Source organism: Cavia porcellus, unplaced genomic scaffold (assembly GCF_034190915.1).
Source record: "Cavia porcellus strain 051 isolate PalLab524CR breed Dunkin Hartley unplaced genomic scaffold, mCavPor4.1 scaffold_26, whole genome shotgun sequence".
Taxonomy (NCBI): domain Eukaryota; kingdom Metazoa; phylum Chordata; class Mammalia; order Rodentia; family Caviidae; genus Cavia; species Cavia porcellus.
The window spans coordinates 15,334,609-15,356,961 of NW_026947509.1; the positions used below are offsets into that span (position 1 = coordinate 15,334,609).

General features: G+C 38.2%; 2 protein-coding genes across 2 annotated transcripts in view; one reads left to right on the plus strand and one right to left on the minus strand.

Annotated features, from left to right (window-relative positions):
- Adss2 (adenylosuccinate synthase 2) overlaps positions 1-4,473 on the minus strand; it is a 32,481-nt gene extending 28,008 nt beyond the window's left edge. The window contains exon 1 of the mRNA XM_003474258.5: positions 4,109-4,473. Within this exon, the coding sequence (XP_003474306.1) occupies positions 4,109-4,282 (174 nt within the window). The 5' untranslated portion in view covers positions 4,283-4,473. The remainder of the gene's footprint in view (positions 1-4,108) is intronic.
- A 74-nt stretch (positions 4,474-4,547) lies between these two features.
- On the plus strand, positions 4,548-20,692 carry LOC134473199 (cation channel sperm-associated auxiliary subunit epsilon-like). Its single transcript, XM_063236760.1, has 6 exons — positions 4,548-4,850; positions 6,087-6,204; positions 13,823-13,871; positions 18,210-18,283; positions 18,593-18,659; positions 20,569-20,692. Exons 2-6 carry the CDS (start codon positions 6,140-6,142, stop codon positions 20,638-20,640), a joined length of 327 nt encoding a protein of 108 aa, XP_063092830.1. The 5' UTR covers positions 4,548-4,850; positions 6,087-6,139; the 3' UTR covers positions 20,641-20,692.
- The last annotated feature ends 1,661 nt before the right edge of the window (positions 20,693-22,353 follow it).

Genomic DNA, 22,353 nt, shown 5'->3' on the forward strand with positions numbered 1-22,353 from the left:
GGGCTGGAGGTTTAGCTCAGCGGCATAAGCGCCTGCCTTGAAAGCGGGCAGTCGTGAGTTCGATCCCCGGTACCGATAAAAAGGAAAAAGACAAAAAAAAAAAAAATAAAAATAAAAAAAAATAAAACTCCACTTTTCCTACTTTTTGAAAGAACTTTATTACACTGAGTTTGTAATTAAGGTTGGATAAAGTAAAGAAGCATTTCACACGTAGCCATGGGAACTCCCATTCATTATTGTTCAAGGCTTGCACCAACACCCAGTATTTCAATGTCCCTTTTTCTAGTGATAAAACCTCAATAATCTTCACTTTTCACTTATCAATACATAGCTCACCCACATTAATCTTTCATGTCAAAATCTGACATTGTTCCCAAAAGATTACGTTTCTATCCAGTTGCAGCTAAACAAGCTATTAACAGCATATTAATTACTGATTCACTCTAGATTTGTTCAAAGCAAGTTTTTCTAGAGATACTTGAATCTACCCAAAACTCCACTCATTCCTTCCAAAATACCACAAACAATAATTTAGAACAGGTACCATTGGGATGTTCTCCTATAATTTAACGATCCACACTTTTAAGAATAGATAATGGTATAGCAGATCCAAATAGAGATCCTAGTAAAGTTACTTCCTTTTAAGTAATGTTTCACTCTTTCTACTTAAGGAGAAAATTTCTGTAGCTGATAGGTCCTTTATACTGTCCCCTAACCAATGGCTGTTTCCAAGCATTCTGCAAGTACCAGCATCTAGCTACCCATCAGTAACATTTTTTCACTGTGTTTATTTTTATGGTGAGCATTCAGATGTAACAACCATATATTATGTACTTTCTTTTGTAATTAATTGCAGTTAATATTTTTTCTATATTATTTTAGAACCCTGGGTGAGAGAACACAAAGAAAGGGATTGTTGCCCTGGCCTTTCCTGGTCACAAGTTACTGCATGCCTGTCACTGTAACCAAGACCACTGAGTTCCCTTTCTCCAGTAACAGTAAAAAGCCCTAGCTTACAGCCTGCTATAAAATGTTCTGGTTAAGAAGCCTCTGGAGTTTCTACCAACAAAGTAAGGAAAATAAAATACAGTATGTTACTTTGAGAGGATCTGGTGGGGGCACCAACAGGCTTGCTAATAAACTACTTCTTTGCTACTAAAAAGGAACTTTCGTCTTCCTACATTTAATTCCTTGAACACGGTGTACTGTAGCTGACTTCTCTGGGCCTGAACTGGCCACATGGTTTACACTGCAGCTGTCTACTATACTTTGAGCTTCTGGTGGACATGATTTATGCCTTTTTAGGGGGCTTTTTTTTACTCCAGGGCTAAGTGGTCCTTTGTAGATACTCAATATGTGTTTATTGGATAAACAATCAAGTGTTTGGAGTTGGCCCTGTACTTAATTTTTCTCCTTTCTTAAAAGATATATTGATTTAAAATTCAGACATCAGTAGTGTCTGTACTTTGATCCAAGCCACGCACACACTTATGGGCCCAAAGTACCTACAACCTTATAAATAACTCCCCGTAAACTCCGAAGCTGAAGGACACAGGCTTTAAGTGTTGAAATTTTGAAAACACCGTTTTCATCTGCTCTTTCCAAAAAAAAAAAAAGCATTTTATATACCAAAATCTATAATTACAGGAAACACTAATGGCTTTTTTTAAATTTTAAAACTATTTTGTATTAAGAGAAATTCCTATTTTATGATTTACTGTTGACATATGGGCACATTATATGTACATCACTTCTAGAGAAACTGCTGTATAAAATTTGGATTCACAGTGTATTATGGCAAAAAATAATTACCAAAAGATACACAAAACTTGAAACATCAAACAAAGCAGTGAATCCAAGCTCTGACATTCCTTAGTAACCTACACAACTAATTAGGAATTTCAACATTTCATATTCTTTAATTTTATAACTTAGGAGCCAGCATTATTACTAAGCAGATGTCACATACATTACTAGGAATGGCCAAACAATGTAAAGGTCAAAGTGAATCACAAATGGAATACGTCTAAAATGCTTACCTTCCTACTTGTGGCCAATGAAACTTTTTAAAGAATTATAATGATTAGATTTTAAAAGGAACAAGGAGAATACAGATTATATAAAGAAGGTAGTACGAATAAACAAGTAATAAGAAAGTCTACCTATCAAGTCTGGTCACTTTTCTACTACCTTCAGTAGCATTTTGAAGCACACTGCTCCTTCTTAATCATTTCTCTACATTTTCCAACGTCATTAGATCATATTGGTCCATGACCTACCTTAATACTAATTTTTTTAACACTTTTTTTTTTTGTCTTTTTCGTTTTTTTTAATCAGTACCAGGGATCGAACTCACGACTGCCTGCTTGCAAGGCAGGCACTTATGCCACTGAGCTAAATCCCCAGCCCCAATACTAATTTTTTAGTAACACCTGTAGACTACTGCTACTATTTCTAATGATTTTCAAAAGAATATGCACCTGTAGGGAGGCTGAGGCAGGAAAATTGCCCTGAGATGGTCCAAGCCAGCTTGGGCAACATCAGTTCAAGGGCAGCCTAAACTACACTGTGAGATTCTGTCTCAAAACAACAACAACAAAAAACATAAGTCTTTTAGAATAAATACTGTAGTGGTACATTCCCCAAATAATAGAACCAATAATGGACTCAATTTAAATTCGCATGTATTTAAATTCGTCAAGAGCAGATAAATCAGCCTCAGCCTCTCCCTCTAACCAGCTTTCTCTTTTATCCCACAGCTGGGCCAGATCTAATTTTAAAATCGACAAAAAAAGGTGAAGGCTGGTCTTCAAAAGCAGCTCTTAAGGTCTGTAGGGAAGGAATTCCACAACACCTCTGGGGGCCCAGTAAGTCTGTATGCTGCCAGACAGGTGGAGGTATGGAGTGGGGGCAGCTGGTGCTTTAAGTGCTAAAACACTAAGACCTCTATCTAGTCAAGAAATGGGTAGATTTCTTTGTGAAAAATAACATGAACAACAACAACAACAAAAAAATCCCACGCTAAATCAGAGGATATTTGCATTTAGCTTTGCACATATCTATAACTTCCTTATTTTTCCATGCTCAAATGTTATTTTAGGCAGAAAATCTTCGATCGAGTGAGCCAGTCTCTGACTTGTCAGAGCACCCACCCAAAAGCATCATCGTCATCATCCTATTATCCCAAGTATTTTTAGAGAGCAAGGAATATTCTTCCAGCCCAGTATGCAGTTAACATACTACTACACTACAGATTGTTTTGAGTAGGGGTATGGCTCGTCTCTTTTGAATTCAGAAACTGGGGGACGGTCATCGGAAAACCTTCACAAAGGCCTAGCCTCTAGGCTGCTTCAAAACAAACAAATAGGAAGAAAGCTCACACCGAAAACCACGTGCCTCCAGTAGGAAGTACATTACCACTCCCTTCCCCGAGAAAGTGAACTTTCCAGGGAGCCGTTAACAAAGTATTTCTAAATATCCGATGTGTCATTCATGTATTTACTTGCCTCATGCTTCTTAACCAAGAGAGGTTACATTCCTCTGAGACCAAAGAGTAAAACTAATTTCCCTTTAATATTAACGGCGGGGGGGGGGGTTATGTAGTAAAAACAAAAGACAGAGTCCCTCAACAGTGCCAAAGCCCCGCGGTGGGTTCCGATGTCAACAAAGTAGCGCAGGGGCAGCAAAAAGTCCGCCTGCTCGGGGCCTGCAGGTGAGGCGGAGGCGAGTCTGGATTCCGGGAGATTTGGGAGGAATCGCGCCCACTGCCGCCCAGCCGGGTACTCTGCGGGTCCGCGCCCCGAGTGGGGAGCAGGCCTCGGGCGATAGCTACCCACGCCCGGCCCGCAGAGCGCCGTCCCCGCCCGGTCCTTGGCTGGGCACCGGTCCTCAGGCGCCGCGCATCTCCGCCAGCCCGGCCAGTCCGCATTTCCTCCCCAGCGAGCAAGCCGAGGCTCTGGGTCAGGGGTCCCCGCGCCGGGGGTCCCCGCCTCCCGCCATTTCTCTGCCTCGCCTCGGTTCGCAGCGGGAGAACCTCAAGGTGACACCTCCTGAGGGGCGGCGGATAGGGGCTCCCGGCCCGGCTCACGTCCGCGCCCCGTCGCCTCACCTGGCAGCGGCACACGATGTCCGCGTCCTGCGCCAGCAGATCCACTACCTTCCCTTTGCCTTCATCGCCCCACTGCGCGCCCAGCACTACCGTCACCCGGTTCCCTCCTGCCGGCGCCCTGAGGCGGCCGCACTCGCCGTTGGGCAGGGAAGATGCCGCCGGGGCGACCGACATGACTCCAACGAGGCGCGGAGAGCCCAAAGGAGATGAGGAAGCGAAGAGTGCGCGAACTCAAGCGCTCTGCTGGGGCCAGCCACATGCGGAGGAAGAAAGAGCCAAAGGCCGGCCCCGCCCCCCGCGCGCCCGGCCCCTCCAGCTAGGCCCCGCCCTGTCTCCGACACCCCGGCTCAAAACGGGACCATGACTGCCCCGCGCAGGCGGACCTCAGCAACACCTACGTCCCAAAGGCCCTGGCGGCGGCAATGGCCGCCACCCGGGACTGAGGCCACGCCCCTTCCGTGGCCAGGAGTGTCACTCAGGCGAATCCCGCGAGCGGAAGGGGCGGGGCTTAGAGCGCGCATCGCCCATCACGCCCCGCCTACCCACCTTTCCTCTGGTTTTCAAATTTGAGAGATACGTAGACTTGTGAGGAGCGTCGAACTACATCTCCCGACGTGCAACGCTGTGCGTAGAGCGACGTAATTTGGTGCCAGTTGGTTTTAAGAACTGAAAGAATTCTTTTGTTTTTTGAAATACTAATTTTTATTGAGGAAGGAGATAAAGTTTACAAAACACAAAGAAGGTAATTTCAAAACACAAATAAGATAGAATTGGACCGTATAAATTGAAAGTTAAAGTTCTAGAAGAGCAGAAATGGTGACAGGGATAAAAAAGGGCAAACTCAAAAGTAAAGCAGTAAAAGTGTAACCAGGAAATTTGGAGATCAGTAGAGCCCTAACCTGTTTCATTTTGCATGTTAGTGACCGCGGCTCGAAGAGAGCGAATTATCTACTTTATACAGGACATGCAGATACAGTACTGGAATGCACTGGGATTTTTAATCCCCACAATCATATAATGTACGTGGGTGTCCTCGTTTTATAGGATTTGCTTTTTCCTTCTAGTGCTGCGGATCAAACCCAAGGTCTCAAGTATGCTAGGCAATTACTCTGCCACTAAGCTGCACACTAGCCCATTTTATAGGTTTTCAAGCTATGTAACTTACCCTAGTGCGGCTCAGATTGGTACTTTGGCAGACTGCATGTAAGATACCCTACCCTCGCTTAGCTTCAATTGTGGGTATATTCCAGAGTATCCCAAATGTTGATTTAATACTCTTTCGACTGCAATGCGAATTAATTATGATGTCTAATTCTGATTTTTAAAAATTTCTACCAAAAGGGCTGGGGATTTAACCCAGTGACTCAGGCACTTCCCTGGTAAGTGCAAGGTCGTGAGTTCAATCCCCGGTACCAAAAAAAAAAAAAAAAAAAAAAAAAATTGGGAGCAGGACAAAATCGCCTTGTGTGTAGTGTCTCCCAAACTTATGAACTATCATCTTCTACAGTGGTCCTCACAGCCCATTGTAGTACACTGTCTTACTATTTCTACCCAATGCTTTGTCAGTACACATTGAGAACCTACTACAAACTAAGACTACTGCGCACTGACCTCTGAGGATTCAGATTGTTTGGTCTCCCTGTGTATGATAATGTATTTATCTCAGCTTTATCACAGAATAAGCTCATTGTAAACAGGAACGCTGTCTGATTTATTGAAAAATGCCCGAGACAGTGTTGGGCACAGAGTAGATTGTGTTCACAGTGCATCTGCCAGATATGTATTTGCTAGAACAGTGGTGCTAAACCGTCACACCAATATTTGAGCTAAACAATACAGTGACTAAAAAAATACACCTTTTGACCAACTCGGATTTTTCGCCAAGGGGTTTGGCTATGCCCTTCCCTAAAATCTAGTCTATATTTTAGAAAGTTAGGGCACCAGCTAACTTTGAGATCACTTGTCTTTCCCTTTGCAGGCACGTGTGGCCCGGACGCTGAGCCGAGGACGTTGGGGCGAGGACTCTGTATCATGTCAGCCACACGGGTGGTGGCGCTGCTGCTGGAGCTGAGCTGCTGCAGTTCAGCACTGTGGAGGTAGACAAACGCTAGTTTCGGGGACCAGACAGGGCAGAGTCGTCCCCTCACCCCCACCCCCGGGCCGAGCCTGCAATACCCTTGGCCCTACTAGACCGCTGCCTTGTCCCCCAGCTCAGGAAGCAGATCACCGCGCTGGTTCCCCCAATCCCACCTTTCCTGGCGTCTTAAGGCTCTCTTCTAGTTCCCTCAGAAGACTGATGGGATCTTCATGCTGCTGTCTCCTGAACAGCTGCCGCTTTCTGAATTTTCCACTTTTTAAATTTTATTTATTTGTTTCTCTGGCGCCCCTCTCTGGCTGAATTCGTAAAATGGAATCCCACTGTTTTTTTACTAGTACAAGTTTGCAGTACATGATGTTTATGTTCTTTGTGGAGGGTCGGAACATGCACATGACACATCCTAATTCCCTTTTTCATCCCCTTTCCTTCCTCTCCCTCCATTTCTTGATTCCCTTCCCATTTAAGAAAGATCTACTGTATCTTCCTACTTCCTATTTCTTATTTTGTTCATTATGTACAGTTTGGGCTTCCCATATAAGAGAAACCATGTGTTACTTAGCTTGTGTATTTCATTTATTTCACTTACTATTACGGACTCCAGGTAAACCTTTTCTCCTACAAATGACTCAAGTTTTTCTCTCTTTATGGCAGAATAGTACTCCATGTAAATCTCATATTTTCTTCATCCATCCATTAATGAACACATGGGCTGCCTTCCATTTCTGCAAACTGCTGTCAAAAAGGAGAGGAGTAAATGAGATCCTAAATGTCACCTCCTGAAATTAGCAGGGGGCGGCATTTTAAAAGGACAAGTAGCAATGGATAAGGTAGTTGGAACAGAGTAAATTATGTGAAAGTGCTTTATATGATACAAATGCTTTACAAATGTAAGGAAAGGTAATTCTTATAAAAGAGGAGTTGAATGAAAATGTTATAAAGTTTTAAGAGATCTTTAATGCAGGTTTGATTTTTGTTTAGTATTTAGTAATTGTTGCACTGGAAGGTTTGTAAAATATTTTAGAAAGATTTTCAACATACTCAGGTTAAAATCCAGCTGATTAACCAGAAGATAACACTCTTCAACTGTTCTCTTTTTTTTCTTTTTTTCGGGTACCAGAGTTCAAACTCACAACCTTGGGTTTGCCAGGCAGGTGCTTATGCTGCTGAGCTACATCCCCAGCCCCAACTATTCTATTTTTGCTATAAAGATAATTATTCTCTAATATTAATGATATAGGGGGAATAAAACTCCAACCTACTCTAAAGTCAAAGAATGAATTTTAGGAACAACAGAGATTCAGAGCAGTATGTATTTATTGAGAGAAAGAAATCCTTTATCTGAGAGACAGAAGGGCTCCCAAATGAGTTGTCAAAGTTTGTCTTTTCTAGGGGCTTTTATAGAATTAAAAAACAGGTGAGGCAGGTCTAAAGTGGGGAAAACTCACGAGGTGGGCATGAGGTGGGACAGAACAATGGCCAACCAATAAAATTAATTGCTCAGGTAAAATTGATTAAATTGGGGACAAATAGGGAAATGGGTCACATAGCAAGTGGCCATAAATATAGAACAGTGACTCTTCCTGTAAGGAGTTGGCATGATGAGTACTAGCTTCCTCAGGGTGATAGAGACCTAGTTAGACTATCAATCCCTGATACTTATCCTTAGGAAGTGTGCGGGTATGTTTAACTTATCTTTTGTCTTGAGGCGTGGCTCACAGGGAGGTGTCTGAGTTCCCTAGTTACAAGGTGTCTGCCTTTCTACACTGGCTCCTTTGAGGGCCCAGCCCTGTTTGACTGCCTATAATATTTCTATCTAACTGAGTTGCCTATAACGTTAACATTTATGAATACCAACAATAAACCATTGTAGAAGTTTCCGTACAATGAGGAAAAGGCTTCCCTTTCCAAAGTATATCTCATTGGATAGATGAAGGAGTCAGAGAGCTTGGGGTGCTGGCACCCATCTCCAATTGCAGCCCTTTGGGAGGCTGAGACACAAAATAAGGATAAAACATCTGGTTGGATTATTATGAGGCTCGAATATATTGGTGTACTTAGAGCTCTCAGCCCATGCAAAAGATAGACCCATAAGCCATGATCACTGATATTAATGATGGCCTGTGAATTCAGGGAGTTTATAAGCTTTTTTATTTTGAACACCAGAGGTCACCAAATGTTTTTGTAAAGGACATGGCAGAGTATATATTCTAGACTTTTTCTGGCAATACAGTTTATGTTACAACTGTTCAGCTCTCTGCCCTAGTATGAGACAGCACATGCCGACAATAGTAAACAAATGTGTGTGATTGTATGCCAATAAAAATTATTTATAAAAGTGTAGAATTTGGCTTCCAGGGCTGTTTGCCAATGCTGACTAACATACATGACTGAAGAAAATGCTCAGGTTCATTTAGATGTTAATGAGAACAAAGATGTTATTTTTTGTTATGGCTGTCACAGTCTCTGAATTTTATTTAATTTTATTTAATTTTATTTTATTTTATTTTTTTTTTTTTTTGGTACCAAAGATTGAACTCACAACCTCACACTTGCCAGGCAGGCGCTTACACTGCTGAGCTAAATTCCCAGGCCCTGAATTTTATACTTTAATAAGGTGTCCTTTTGAACATATAATTTCGGGACTGGGTATGCAGCTCAGTGGTAGAGCACTTGAGTAACATGTGTAAAGACCTGTGTTCAAACCTCAGCACTACAGTACAGAAAGAATAAAATGTCTTAAACTTAACATGATTTTTAAAACTTTATTGTTTGTTAGCTTTCAGGGGAGGTCGGGTGAGAAGTTTCTTGGTTAAGAAACTCTTCCCTGCCTCAAGGCCTTTTTTTTCTTCTAAAAGCATTAACATTTTGTTTTTGACATTTAAATTTGTTAAATAAAATTTTTGGAGACCATTGTTTAGCCTGAATTTTGTCAGCTGTGTAATAGAACAGACTAACATGGGGTTGCTCACCCCGAAATTCTATGTCATCAAAACCCAAACCAAGTTGTTATGAGTAGGGAAATCTGCAGAGGTAGCAGCCAAATTCTGAAACAGGTCAGCTTCAATCACCATGATAATTAAGTTCCCTCTCTGCTTTAATCTTTATAAAAAGTAACAGAGAAAACAATAATGTTTACTAATCAGTTATTTTTCTATTGTTCTATTTCCAGATTTCTGCCTTTCCAAAAAACATTGAAATAGACCAGTCTGTTATGTTCAGCCCTTTTCTGTCTATGAAACCAACTTTTTCTGCTGCCGATCAGACTTCTTTAGAGAATAAAGTGTTGTCCCATGGTAGGATTGTAAATAAAGTCAATTAAGATCTTTAAATTATTGTAATTTTGTCTTTTACATGTTCTCAATCCCAGTGGAGTTGGTTTTTTGAAATGATACAAGGTAAAGATAGTTGCTTCTTTTTCCTTATGAGTCCAGATTCATTTTTCCAGCTTCATTTATCTTTTTCTCAGTTGATCAGATATACTCCCTCTGCTCTATAACATTTTCTGGTTTATTATTATGTTCTATTCTGTCATTGGTCCATTTGCCTGTTGTTGTACCTGTGCCAAATGTCTTAATTAGATGCCAAGTTTTTGTTGTTTTTGCTTTTTTTGGTTCCAGGGATCGAACTCATAATGTCCCACTTGTAAGGCCAGCATTTATGCCACTGAACTATATCCCCAGCCAGATGCCTTAGTTAGTTAGGTTCCTAGTAAGTCTAATATCTCATAGGGCGTCCCATTCCCTGTTCTTTTCCCACAGTGTCTCGATCATTCTTGGACCTTCACACATTCACACACATGTTAAAATCAGAAGGTTAAGTACCACATGGTGTCTTTTAGGGTTTGAATTGAATTGACAGTGGCTCGGAATGACATCTTTATGAATATTAAATCTTCCTATTCAGTAAATATTGTGTAATCTCAGATTTGCTGCAGAAATTTCTCTCTCTCCATATATATGTTCAAGAATGCTTTCTTTCAATTTTTTGAAAGTGTTTATGTAAGTTTAGGGTAATTTTTACCATGAAAATTTTGGTAGAATTCATGTATAAAAATCCCAAAACTCAGTGTTTCTGGTAAGATTTTAAACTAGTGCCTTATACAGCTGTTTAAGCTTTTTATTTCTTACTGAGTCAATTTTGGTAACATACAAAAATATTTATTCCATGTAATTTTTCAAAGCTGTCATATAATTGAGCTATATGTTTATGCTTTTAATATCTATCTTATCTATAATTATGGCCTCCTTTCATTATATGTTTTTGGTCATGATCAATCTTGTGAGCCTGTCTGTGTTACTCATCTGTTGGAGACCCCTACAGTGGTCCGATCTGCCAAGTGTTACAGCCCACCACAAGAACAAGCAACAAAATATCAGTGCCGCAGGGATCTGGGATGACCAGTTGTTCAGGGGGGACAAAAGGCCACAGGCAGCCAGACCTTGGTATTTATTGATCATTGGGGAAAATGGGTACACTAGACAGGTGGCTGGGCAGGCAAGACTTGTAACACAGGAAACAAAGTATTCTTACAAAGAGGTAGAAGTGCCAGATTTAGGTTATGGTTAGCAAATAACCTGCTTGGTAGCCAATTCTGGGAAAGAATTTTCCTCTGGAGTCATGCTGGCCTCAGTGGAGATATTATATCTTAGCCCCATGGTAACTGCTTGCTATCTTGAAAACCTATACACAGCCTCAGCCAGACTCACTAATTAAACTGAAAGCCAAATTAGGGAAGTCTCCTCTATTCAGCCTGTACCGCTTGCTAGTAAACACAGTCACGTTAGGGGCTGGGGAAGAGTGACGTGGCTTCCATGCTCATCTTCATGTTTTTGTTCGGCATTTTATTGATTTCACCTTTTGATCCTGCTATTTTTTCTGTTTATTCTGATGCTCTCTAACAGCCTTAGTTAGACCATTAGCTAATAGTCTATGCTTTTCTGACATGATTCTTAATGGTATTTATGTCCCTAAGAGCACTGCTTGACTGCATCCCGTAAGGACTGTTGTATAATCTCGTCACTATTCACTTCCGGCTAGTTTAAACTTTGATCATTGTCTTTCCTGTAACCCTCCAATTATTTAGGATTTGTTTTTAATTCCAAATATGCAAGGCTTTTATCATTTGTTATTAACATCTCCATTAATTATACTATATAGTCAGAACCTGGTCTACATGAAGCCAGTTCTGGGAAGTTTGTTGATACTTGCAATATCTAGTTTTATAAATACTCCGTGTGTGCTTGAAAAAGAGCGTGTTTTCTCTAGTGGTCTATTCTATTATTTCTCAATTGTAATGAATTATTTTCTTCTTAAAAATGAAAGTGCTTTCTGTGATAATTTGTCACATATGAATGTATTCTGTAGTAGGTTTCATGGGACTTCTGAGTTTCCTGAAGCTGTCCTTGTGAATGTTTTAATGTGTGCTTCTGTTAGATGCTCAACAGCAGGACCTACCCAAGACCAATTCCTGGATAGGTATAACCGGGTGAGAGAAAGAGAAGATATTTGAGAGAATATGGTTTACTCAAATGTCTTATTCTATAGGCTGGACATAGAGTGAAAAAGTGACATCAGGAAGGGACTCATCTATGGGGAGCTGAAGGAAAGGGTGGGTACTGGATGGGACCCAGGGCACTGAGCTATACCCCCAGGCCCTCCTGTTTGATTTTAAAGAGCTGGTAGGAGGGATGGGAATTACTGCTGGGAGCAGGAAAGATACATTTTTATGGTCCAAGAGTCAAACAATAATGAACTTTCCATTATAAAAAAAAAAAAAAAAGCTCAATACATGGTGTAGCTGAACACGCCACAGCTTCAGCCCTCTCGGATCTGTTTTCAGCAACAATACATTAAGTATTAAGACAATTAGGAGAGTGAAGATGAGAAGGATGGCATAACTGTCTCAGATTAATTAATAAGTGAAATATGACTCCTTGAGGTACTGTTTCCTCCATGCCCTATTGCCAGATCCAAAAGGAGAAGCAGATGACGAAGCAGGTGGAAAGGACCTGCCAGGACAGGTAGTTTTGTCACTTAACCAACAGGTTTCATACACAAATTAAGCTGCATACTTTTCCTTTGTTAATTAGACTACAAAATCTGCCACTGGTATTTGTCTTTCTCCTAGGTGTTTATCTTTTTATATAATGAAATGGATTTTATATTAATACATAAAAATGGATTTTCAAATATATATTGTAAAAAGTGATTTGCTTTTACTGGAAAAGTCTTTGATAAAAATAAAAGTACACTTTACTTTATGAATATATAGAATATACATTAACATTCTTTTCTTACTTGATCTGTACGTGTAGAAATGTGTTTCATTATTTTGGTAACTGGCCCCAATTGAGAAAAAGAATTCAGAGTAATGTTAAGGCTTAGACAACTGTGCTCAGAGAATTACATATGACATCCTAGCACTTTCTCCTTCCAAAACAGAAAAAAAAAAAAAATGCTTCTGTTTTAAAATATTGGGGAGGGAGAAATTCCAGTGGTAATTGAGTATGCATTATAGACGTAGATTATTTAAGTGAAGGGACAGTGAAGAAATTTTTAGGATGTGCTTTGTGATAGTGACTGGGTGTTGTGATTGATACTTTGTGTCAATTTGAGAAGTTTAGAAGTTTAACCCAGAAACTCATCAGGGAACCTGATCCTTACTTTGTAAATATCCTCATCCTGTGAAAAGGAGGGCATAGAGATTTTGGGGGTGCTGCACCTGCCCCTGGGGGCAGGGGGGAATGGCCTGTGTACAATATGAGGGGAAAAAAAGAGACTTGTTTCCCCTATTTTGCTCTACCTGCTGCCTTAAAATGTTGCCCCAGTGCCAAGCCACCCTGCCATTTGATTATAGGCCGAAACCTCCACAGACAGTAAAATAAATAAACCTTTGCTGTCTTCATTTTGGTTGTGGGATATTTTGTCCCAGCAACAAGAGAAAAGTAACCACAACACTGGACACACATGGATTTTGAGTGCTTGAAATTGGAGTGTATGCACATCACATGTGGAAGTCTTAGTACAAGAAAACTGTAAAATGCCTCACTAATAATTTTTATACCGATTACATGTCAAAGTGTATTATTAAAATTAATTTCACCTACTTATTCTTGTGATTTTAATGTGGCTATTAGAAACATTGAATGTGCCTAGGTGACTTGTATTATATGTGTTGGACAGTGATGCTTTGGCTGAATTAGACAGAAAATGAAGTAGCCTGGATAACAGGACAAAAATGATTGTAAGACCCACAGAAATTTGTTCTTTGGTTTTCCAAATGAGAAAGACTGGTTTTTGAAATTTCAATCTTTATTATCTTTATTTAAGCTCAGTTTACAGTGAAGGAATTTGAGCCAACAATCTTCAACAGTGTTTATAATCAAAAAATGTATTTCTTTTTAATTTCATTTTTATAACTTCAAAAAGCTCTAACAAGCTTAAAGGGGTGGATTGAGGTCACTGGGAAACTCAGTTTACCTGAGTTCACTTTCTAGAAGAGCCCCTAGACAGAAAGACAGAGTTCTTGCCAGCTCAGGTGGGCCTTGGCCATGCATAGATCCATTGTATTTAGAAAAAATCAGCGTTAACCATCACACCTGGTCTTTCCTCTACAGGTATTCAAGTAAGAGCCCACACCATCACATTATTAGTACCAGAAGTGCTGTAAGTGTTGACTTTTCTTAAAAACTACAGTTAAATATGAAATACTTTGAACATGGAACAGAGAGTAATCATTGTTTTATTTTTATTTACTTGCCTTCATTCCATTTGTCATCCTAACATAGCTCCCTTCTCCAATACATGTTCTTTATCTGTATTTAGCAAAACACAGTGTGGTTTTCTGATTTTATGATTAATACTCACGGAATGATGTTATGATATAGACAGTATATTGTCTAAAAACTGAAGTATCAAGAATGAAGAATACTATTAGTAGTTATTTAGCAAGTAATTGTACAAGGGTAAGCTGGACTGTCTTAACTAGGCAGACATAGCTGTATGGTCAGCCATGCTATAGACTTTATTTTTTTAAATTTAAATTTGTTGATACAGTTTAGATATACATAATGACGTATCTTGATTCCTCTTTTCCCCCCATTCTCATCCCCTCTTTTCAACTCCCTTCCCCTCCTCATTCACAAAGCTCAGTTTTCATTTTAACCTTCTTTTCTCACTGTTTTCTTTCCCTTTCTTCCTTTCCCCTTGGCCCTGCTTATTTTCTCTTTACCTTTGTACAGTTTCTTCCTATTTCACAATATCTATTGTATACTTATATTCCTATTTACACTTTTGGCTTCTCAACACCAGAGAGATAATGCTATATTTACATATGTGTGCCTGATTTATTTCATTTATAATTATGGATTAAAGGTCCATCCATTAGCTATAAATGTCTTAATTTTGTCTTTTTCTATGGCTGAGTAATACTCCCTTATGTATTAAAGGAAAACAAGACATCTTTTTTATCCATTCATTGGTCGATGGGCATTTTGGTTGCTTCCAAGATTTAGCTATTACAGACTCTGCCACTATAAACCTGGGTGCATATCTATGGCTGTAGAATGATGTTTTTAATTCTTCTGGGAAGATAGAAGGAGAATAACTGGGTCAAATGAGACCACTAATTCTAGTTTTTGGAAGAATTTCCACACTTATTTCCAAGTGGTTACATTAGCCTACACTCCCACCAATAGAAGTATTCCTTTTTCCCCACACCCCCATCAGCATTTGCTATTGGTTGTTTTCTTCATAATATTCATGCTTTCTGGACCGAGATGGGACCTTGGCTTAGGTTTAATTTCCTTTTCTCAAATGACTAGTGATGCTGAACATTTTTTTCATATATTTGACATTTGTGCTTCTTCTGACAAATGTCTATTTATCTCAGATACCATTTGTGGATTGGATCTTTGAATTTGCAGGATCTATTTTTTTAGCCTTTTATATATTACAATATTAATTCTTTGTCTGAAGAACTGCTCGCATAAATTTTTTTCCACTCTGTGGGTTGTCTTGTCACTCTGTTAAGTGATTTCTTTTGCTGTGCAAATGCTTTTCAATAAGATGAGATCCCAGTTGTTGATTCTTTGTGGTAGCTCCTGTTCAATTGGGATTTTGTTCATAAAGTCTTTGCCTACCCTTGCATCTTTCAGAGTTCTACTTATTCTATGTTTTAACAGATTTAGTGTTTCCCTTTTAACATTTAGATCTTTGATCCATTTTGATTTTAGCTCAGTGCATGGTGATAGACATGGGTCTCATTTTATTCTTCAGCATATATAAAGCCAGTTTTCCAGCACCATTTATTTATTAAAAAGCCTATCATTTTTCCAATGAATGTGTTTGACCCTTTTGTCAAAGATAAGGTGACTGAGTGCTTTGGAGTTGTTTCTGAATCTTCTAGTCTGTTCCATTGATCCTCAGGTCTGTTGTTTCATCAGTACCATGCTGTTTTTAATTACAGTAGCTCTGTAGTATAATTTCAAGTCAGGGATTGTGATGGTCCTTTCTTACCTTTGTTGTCCAGAATTCCTTTTGTATTCTAGGTCTCTTCTGGATCCAAATGAATTTTAGGATTGTTTTTTCTAGTTCTGTGAGGTATGCTAATGGTATTTTGATTTGGATTGCATTAAATCTATATAGAAATTTTGAGAGTATGGTCATTTTACTATGTTGGTTCTTCCTACGCAAGAACAAGTGGTATCTTTCTATTTTCTGATATCCTCTTTGATCTCCTTTTTCAGAGTATTATAGTTTTTATTGTGAAGATCTTTTACTTCTTTTGTTAGATTGATTCCTAAGTATTTTAGGTTGAAAGCTTTCAGTTTTTGTCCATTTAGTATGATGTGGCTGTTGGTTTGTTATAGATGACTTTTATCAGATTATGATAAAGACCATCTATTGTAATTTTCTCTAGGGTTTTTAGCATGAATGAGTGTTATACTTTGTCAAATACTTTTTGTGCATCCACTGAGATGATTATATGATTTCTGCCCTTTGCTCTGTTGATATGGTACATTACATTCATTGATCTACATTTATAGAACCAACCCTGCATACCTAGAATTAGTCCTACTGGATGACGTTATAATCTTCTTGATGATTTACTGAATCCTAATTGACAGTATCTTATTGAAGATTTTTACATCTGTACTCCTTTTTAGTCGGATCATTCTCTGGTTTTGGTATCAGGATAATATTTTCTCCCAAAAATGAGTTTGAGGAGTGATGGCATTAGATCTCTAAATTTCTTATAGAACTCAGCACTGTATCCATCAGGACCTGGATTTTTCTTTGTTGGTAGGCTTTAATTACATTTTCAATTTCACTGACTGATATTGGGTTATTTAGAATTTTTATATCTTCTTGATTCAGCTTTGGTAGTTCATACGTATCTAGGAAACTATGCATTATTTGTGTTTTCCATTTATAGTTATAGAACAAAATATAAAAGAAATCAGAAATTATATGCAGTAAATATCCCCTCAATAGAGTGATTTTACCCTTAACTAAGAACATATGAAAGAGACAAGGTGTAAATATAAATATAAGAAAAAAAGAGATTAAAAGCAAGCCTGAAAAGACAAAAGATTACCCAAGGTTTGGGAAACTGGTGAAGAAGACAGGAGGGAAAGAAAGAAGAAAAAAAACAAAAATAAAAACTAAAAAAGTATTTGAACTTCTGAAAAAACAAAAACAATGATAAAAGAAAAACAAACTGACAAAAAAATAATTTTCTCTGTAATCTCAAGCCTGTGGTTATCTTCTGGGTTCTACAGATTTTCAGTAGTGTTTGATTCAGGGGTGTAACTCTACTGTGACTGGTAGAGAAAGGCGGCTATCTGAGCCCTGATAGGTACTGCATAACCCCAAGGTAGGATCACGGTGGGGTGCCCACTCTGGTGCCTTCAACTCCACAGAAGTTCAGGCTCAGCCCGACCTCTGGTTGTGAAGCTAAGCCTGTGTTGTTCGGCCTCCAACAGTCTGGATGTCTCTTGCTGGCTGACTAAGGCTCCCTGACCCTAGATGTCCTCTGCAGTTGACACTCACCCAATTACTGTGACATTTCAACACTAAGGGCCCTGAGATAAGGTGAACTCACAGCTGCTCTGAGTCCTGAGTTCCAGGTTCAGTTACCCATCCTACAATGACATCCAGGCAAGGACTCTTTCTAGGGGACACAGCAGTCACTGGGACTGGAGTCCCTCACCAGTTGTCACAGCATCCATTGCTCCATTCCACCAGTGCATTTTCCCGAGACCTCTGGAGTCACTGGTCCTCACTGTGACTCTGTAGGTTCAATCCTTTCTCCTCCTGGGAGCTGGGAGCTGGGAGCTGGGAGCTGGGAGCTGGGGTTAAAGTGCAGCTTGTCCCCCACCCCCTTTTTCTGCACTGTGCTCTGTCTCTTCACTTTCTCTCTTCACTGGGCTCCAGTTTTCTCTTCAGATCTTTCCTGGGTCCCAGTGATCCACTTCCCTCCTTATGTTCTTCCCAAAATTGTTATTTTCCAATCTGGATTCCAAGTCTTGGAGCAGTTGATTTATTGCTTCTGATCACTCCACCATCTTCCCAAATGTCTGATAGATTATTTTTTAAGTAAAATGAAATTAAAAGTCCGTTGGATTGTACTTCATTTGTAGAGTTGTGCTAGCAAGGCCTGATGTTCAATCTCAAACTCCCAATTTTAAGTTGTTAGGTAGATTTGTTTGGTTTGGTTTGGTTGGGTTTGGTTTGGTTTGGTTTGGTTTTCAGTTCTGGGGATCAAATCAGGGCCTCATACATGCAAGTCCATCATTCTCCCACTGAGCTAAAACCCTCAGTCTAACTTCAGAGGTTTTTAGAGGCATTACCATTTTTCTTTTGTCATATTGCTTCCAAAGGATTAAATTTTAGTTATTTTTTCTTTAAATGACAAGGACCCTAAATTTGAAGCCTACCACTGAATTCTGAGGTAAATATTGTGAAATAGCTTTTCATTTGAGTTCTGTCACTATTTTTTAGATCAAGTTAGAGTATGAAGGAACATTATTTTCTGAGTGGCAAGTGCCAGAAACCTGTACTATCCAAGATAAAAGGTAAGATTTTTAACTGTGAATGTCAATGTATTTACATGTTAAAAAAAAAAAAAGCATTTATATAATGTGGGCTTTCAGATTCAAAGCTGCGATTTAAAGTACATTTCCTTCCATACATAAAATACATCTGAAAATAGAGACAAAAGCATTCTGAAAATACAATAGAAATAAAATGTTTTGATGTTTTAAACTTTCTCTTATCGGCATACAATAATTAAAACTTTTAGGTTGAAAAATAGTGGGGAAATTTTCATTAATCTTATATGCATTTGTAGTTACTTCTTCTTTCCTGTTCTTTTCAAATGCCAGATCACCCAAGGCAGAAATGCATTGTTCTCAGGGCGTTCATGCTGTAAAACCAGTTGTTACAGGCCCAGTAAGTTGATTTTAATGATAATTTATTGAATCTTGAATAACAATGTCTGTTATATTTTCTCTTGAGCTTTTCAACCTAATTTAATCTGTTTTAAATAATATTGACTGTAACTCCAAATGACAGGTTCTTAAAAATTTTTGTCACTGTGTCATTAAGTTTTAGGTATATTTCATATCAAATTAAGTTTATTAAGTTTTAGATATATTTCATATCAAATTATAAAGTAAAACCTGATTTTATCTTAATTGATAAAATTTGATTCATTAATTTGTTTTGTTTATTTATTCATTCATTTGCAGTGCTAGAAATTGAAACCTGGGAAGCACATGTGATAGACAAGTGCTATACCCCAAGTCGCTACCTTATTGTTTTTTACTGACAAATATGTTTAAGTTCATAGCCCCTACTTTAATGAAAGTAGAACTCTCAGATCAATGAGCCTCCATCATGCACCCCAATGACACAATGCCCAGAGCAATTGTTAGCAGGACTTTTTTATTCCGCTCTATTTTCTCCACTTCAAGAAAACATAAAAATGCAGAGATTGAGAACAATGCTGAGTTTCCATAGTTTGCCAAACAAAAACAAACAAAATATAAAGGATTTTAAGTCACTGGTATTTTAATGTTAGTAACAAACTACTGGCCACATAACTGATGGCTGATGTGCCCATACCAGTGTATCTAAAGCTACTGCTACAGAGGCTCCCTGTGATGATTCTGCCTTTACTTTGCAGACTTGTGTCTTCTCTTTAATTATCTTTGTATTCAGGGCACAGGTAGCATGTGTGAAAGAGAACTAATGAATATAGTAAACCCTTTTTAAATCCTAAAAAAGTGGAAAGTATTTGAATTTGTCTTTTTGAGCATATGAATAAAGTTTCAAGAATTCATGAGGAAATAAAAAATGCTTATCCCTTTTGTTTATATTGGAAGCCATATAAATGTGTAACGTATAAAAATATACACACATACACATGCATAGGTAGGGATATCTATGTCACTTGTGTATCTGAATGTCATCAGATCCTACAACCTGAGTATGAACATTAAAGTTTTGAAATAACTGAAAGCTTTCCCAAGCAGAGCCTCGACATGTCTCCTGGAGAGCAAAATTATTCCAGTTAAGAAGCACTGAACTGAAACTGAATTGTAAATCAATGAGGAAGAAAAATATACCAAATAATAAAAATAGCAAGCTATCAAATCCCTTCTAAATGTATCATTCCTGGTAGCAAATTCTTATTGAGAGTAGCTAAAGAGTTGAATTGAATTAATTTTGTATGTATATTTATTGATTCTGCTTTGGAATTTATTCATTCCTCTTTCTCTAATCTCAGACAAGAGTCCTCAGGGACTTTTATGCCTAGGTCTAAATCTTAGCCACTTCCTGTTGCTGGAACACAATACCCATCACCTAAAACTTAAAGATGGAGAGGTTTACTTTGGCTCACAGTTTTTGTCTACAATTTTCTGGCTCTACAGCAAAAACAGATGGCAGAGGAAAAGTGGTTCAACACATGGCAGACAGAAGAGAGAGAAGGGAGGGGTCAGGAACAGGAATGCGCCCCTCCAAATCTCATCTCATGGTGACTTACCTTTTAACAGCATGTGCAGTTCAATTTTTCAGTGAAAGATACTGTGTTATTTACGTGATGTGTAATACCACAGAAACCAAATAGGAAAGTATCCATAGACAAACAGCATTCTTTTTCTTCCTAAAAGGCAAAATGATGAATAATACAAAATGCAGTGGATGAATATACTGACAAGTCCAGCACTTCCATGATCCAATCACCTTCCACATACAAGAGAAATTGGCTGGATGTTTTAGATCTAAACCATAACTGTCTATATTTGTATGTATTTATATATAAAGTTAACAGTATATTATATATTTTTTCTTTTAGAAAGAAGAAGAACGCTATTTGCCTGTAGACACTACTTATATTTGTTTCAAGTGGTATTATACAGTCTTGTAAGTAACATAGTAAAAAAAGCCCAAAGATAATTAATTTTTTTCAATTATTTAGCTTTAACTTTTAATTAATTACAAGTTAATCACCTATATTATGGTTTTCAGATAAATGAAGACAAGCTTGGCTTCACTTATCAACCAAAATATTCTCAAATATGATGCCAAATTAGTACTGAATAGTAAACTGATGAAAATAATAATAGCAACCACTATTTAAACACATCCTGTGTCTGCATCCCCATACTTTACGTATATCATCTTTCTCATTTTTATAATAGCACGTATATTATATTTGGAAGACTTACTTCCAAATTTTGATAATTACAAATAAAACTGTTATCAACATCTCTGTTAAGATTTTTGCATGGGCATAAGTTTTAAACTCCTTTGAGGAAATACCAAGGAGTGCTATTTATTGCTGGATAGCATGGTGTTTGTTTAGTTTTGTAAGAAACCACCAAACTGAAGTGTCTTCTCAAGTGTCTGTTTCCTTTTGCGTGGGCATCAGCAGAGTTTCTGGTGTTCCACGCCCTTGCAGGCATAACTGCTCTCAACAGTGTTCTGCTTTAACATTGCACTGACTATTTTGGGTCATTTTACTTCTTCATATAAACTTTAGAATCAGCTTATCATTATTTATAAAATAACTTGTTGAAATTTTGATTGAGATTTCATTGAGTATGTAAATCACTTTGAAACAATCTTGACAATATTGACTTTTTCTGTCCATGAACAGGGAACATCCATCCACTTACTTACTTCTTTGATTTATTTTGTCAGTTTTCTAGGTGTTCTTGTATAGCTCTTGTATATATTTTGTTAGATTTATACCTAAGTATTTGGTTTTTGGAGTCCAAATGTAGATGTAAATGATACCAAATGTTTAATTTGAAATTTCATTTCTCATGGCTGGCATTTAAGAAAGCAATTAGCTTTTGTATATTAATCTTATATCCTGCAACCCTGCGATAGTTGCTTATTACTTCAAGAGATTTATGGTTGATTTTGGTAATTTATTTCACAGTCACATCATCTGCAAATGAAGATAGTTTCATTTCTTCCTCCTGAACAGTATGTCTCAGTCTCTTTTTCTTATTGTATTAGCTTAGACTTCCAAAAGGATGCTGATAAAGAGTGTTGAGAAGGTATAACCATGGCTCCCTAAAAGTTTTTGTAGATTTTTAAAACCAATTTGAGAAAGTTATATCTCTATTCACAGTTTGCTACAGTGTTTTTTATGAATGGATGATGGGTTCTATCAGATACTTTCCTGCATCCATCAGTGTGATCCTGTGATTTTTCTTTAGCCTGTTGACATGATGCATTACATTAATTGTTTTTATATTGAACCAGCTTTGCATGGCTGTGATTAGCCACGCTTGGACATGATGTCTAATTATTTTCAGACATTTTTGAATGTGATTTGAAAATATTTTTTGAAGCTTTTTGTGTCTAAGTCTATAGTTTTGTTGTAATGTCTTTGTCTAGTTTTGGTATTGGGATGATTGTGTTTCATAGAATGAGTTAGGAAATATTCCTTTTTCTATTTTCTATAAGACATTACACAGAATTGGCATGATTTTTTTCCCTAAGTACTCGGTGTAAATCATCAGAGAATTTATGTAGACCCAGGCCTTTTGACTTTGAGGGCTGGTACTGTGAATGTCTTGTTCATTTTGTTCAAAATAGCTTCGGTTTTTAGAGGCTTTTTGCAGGG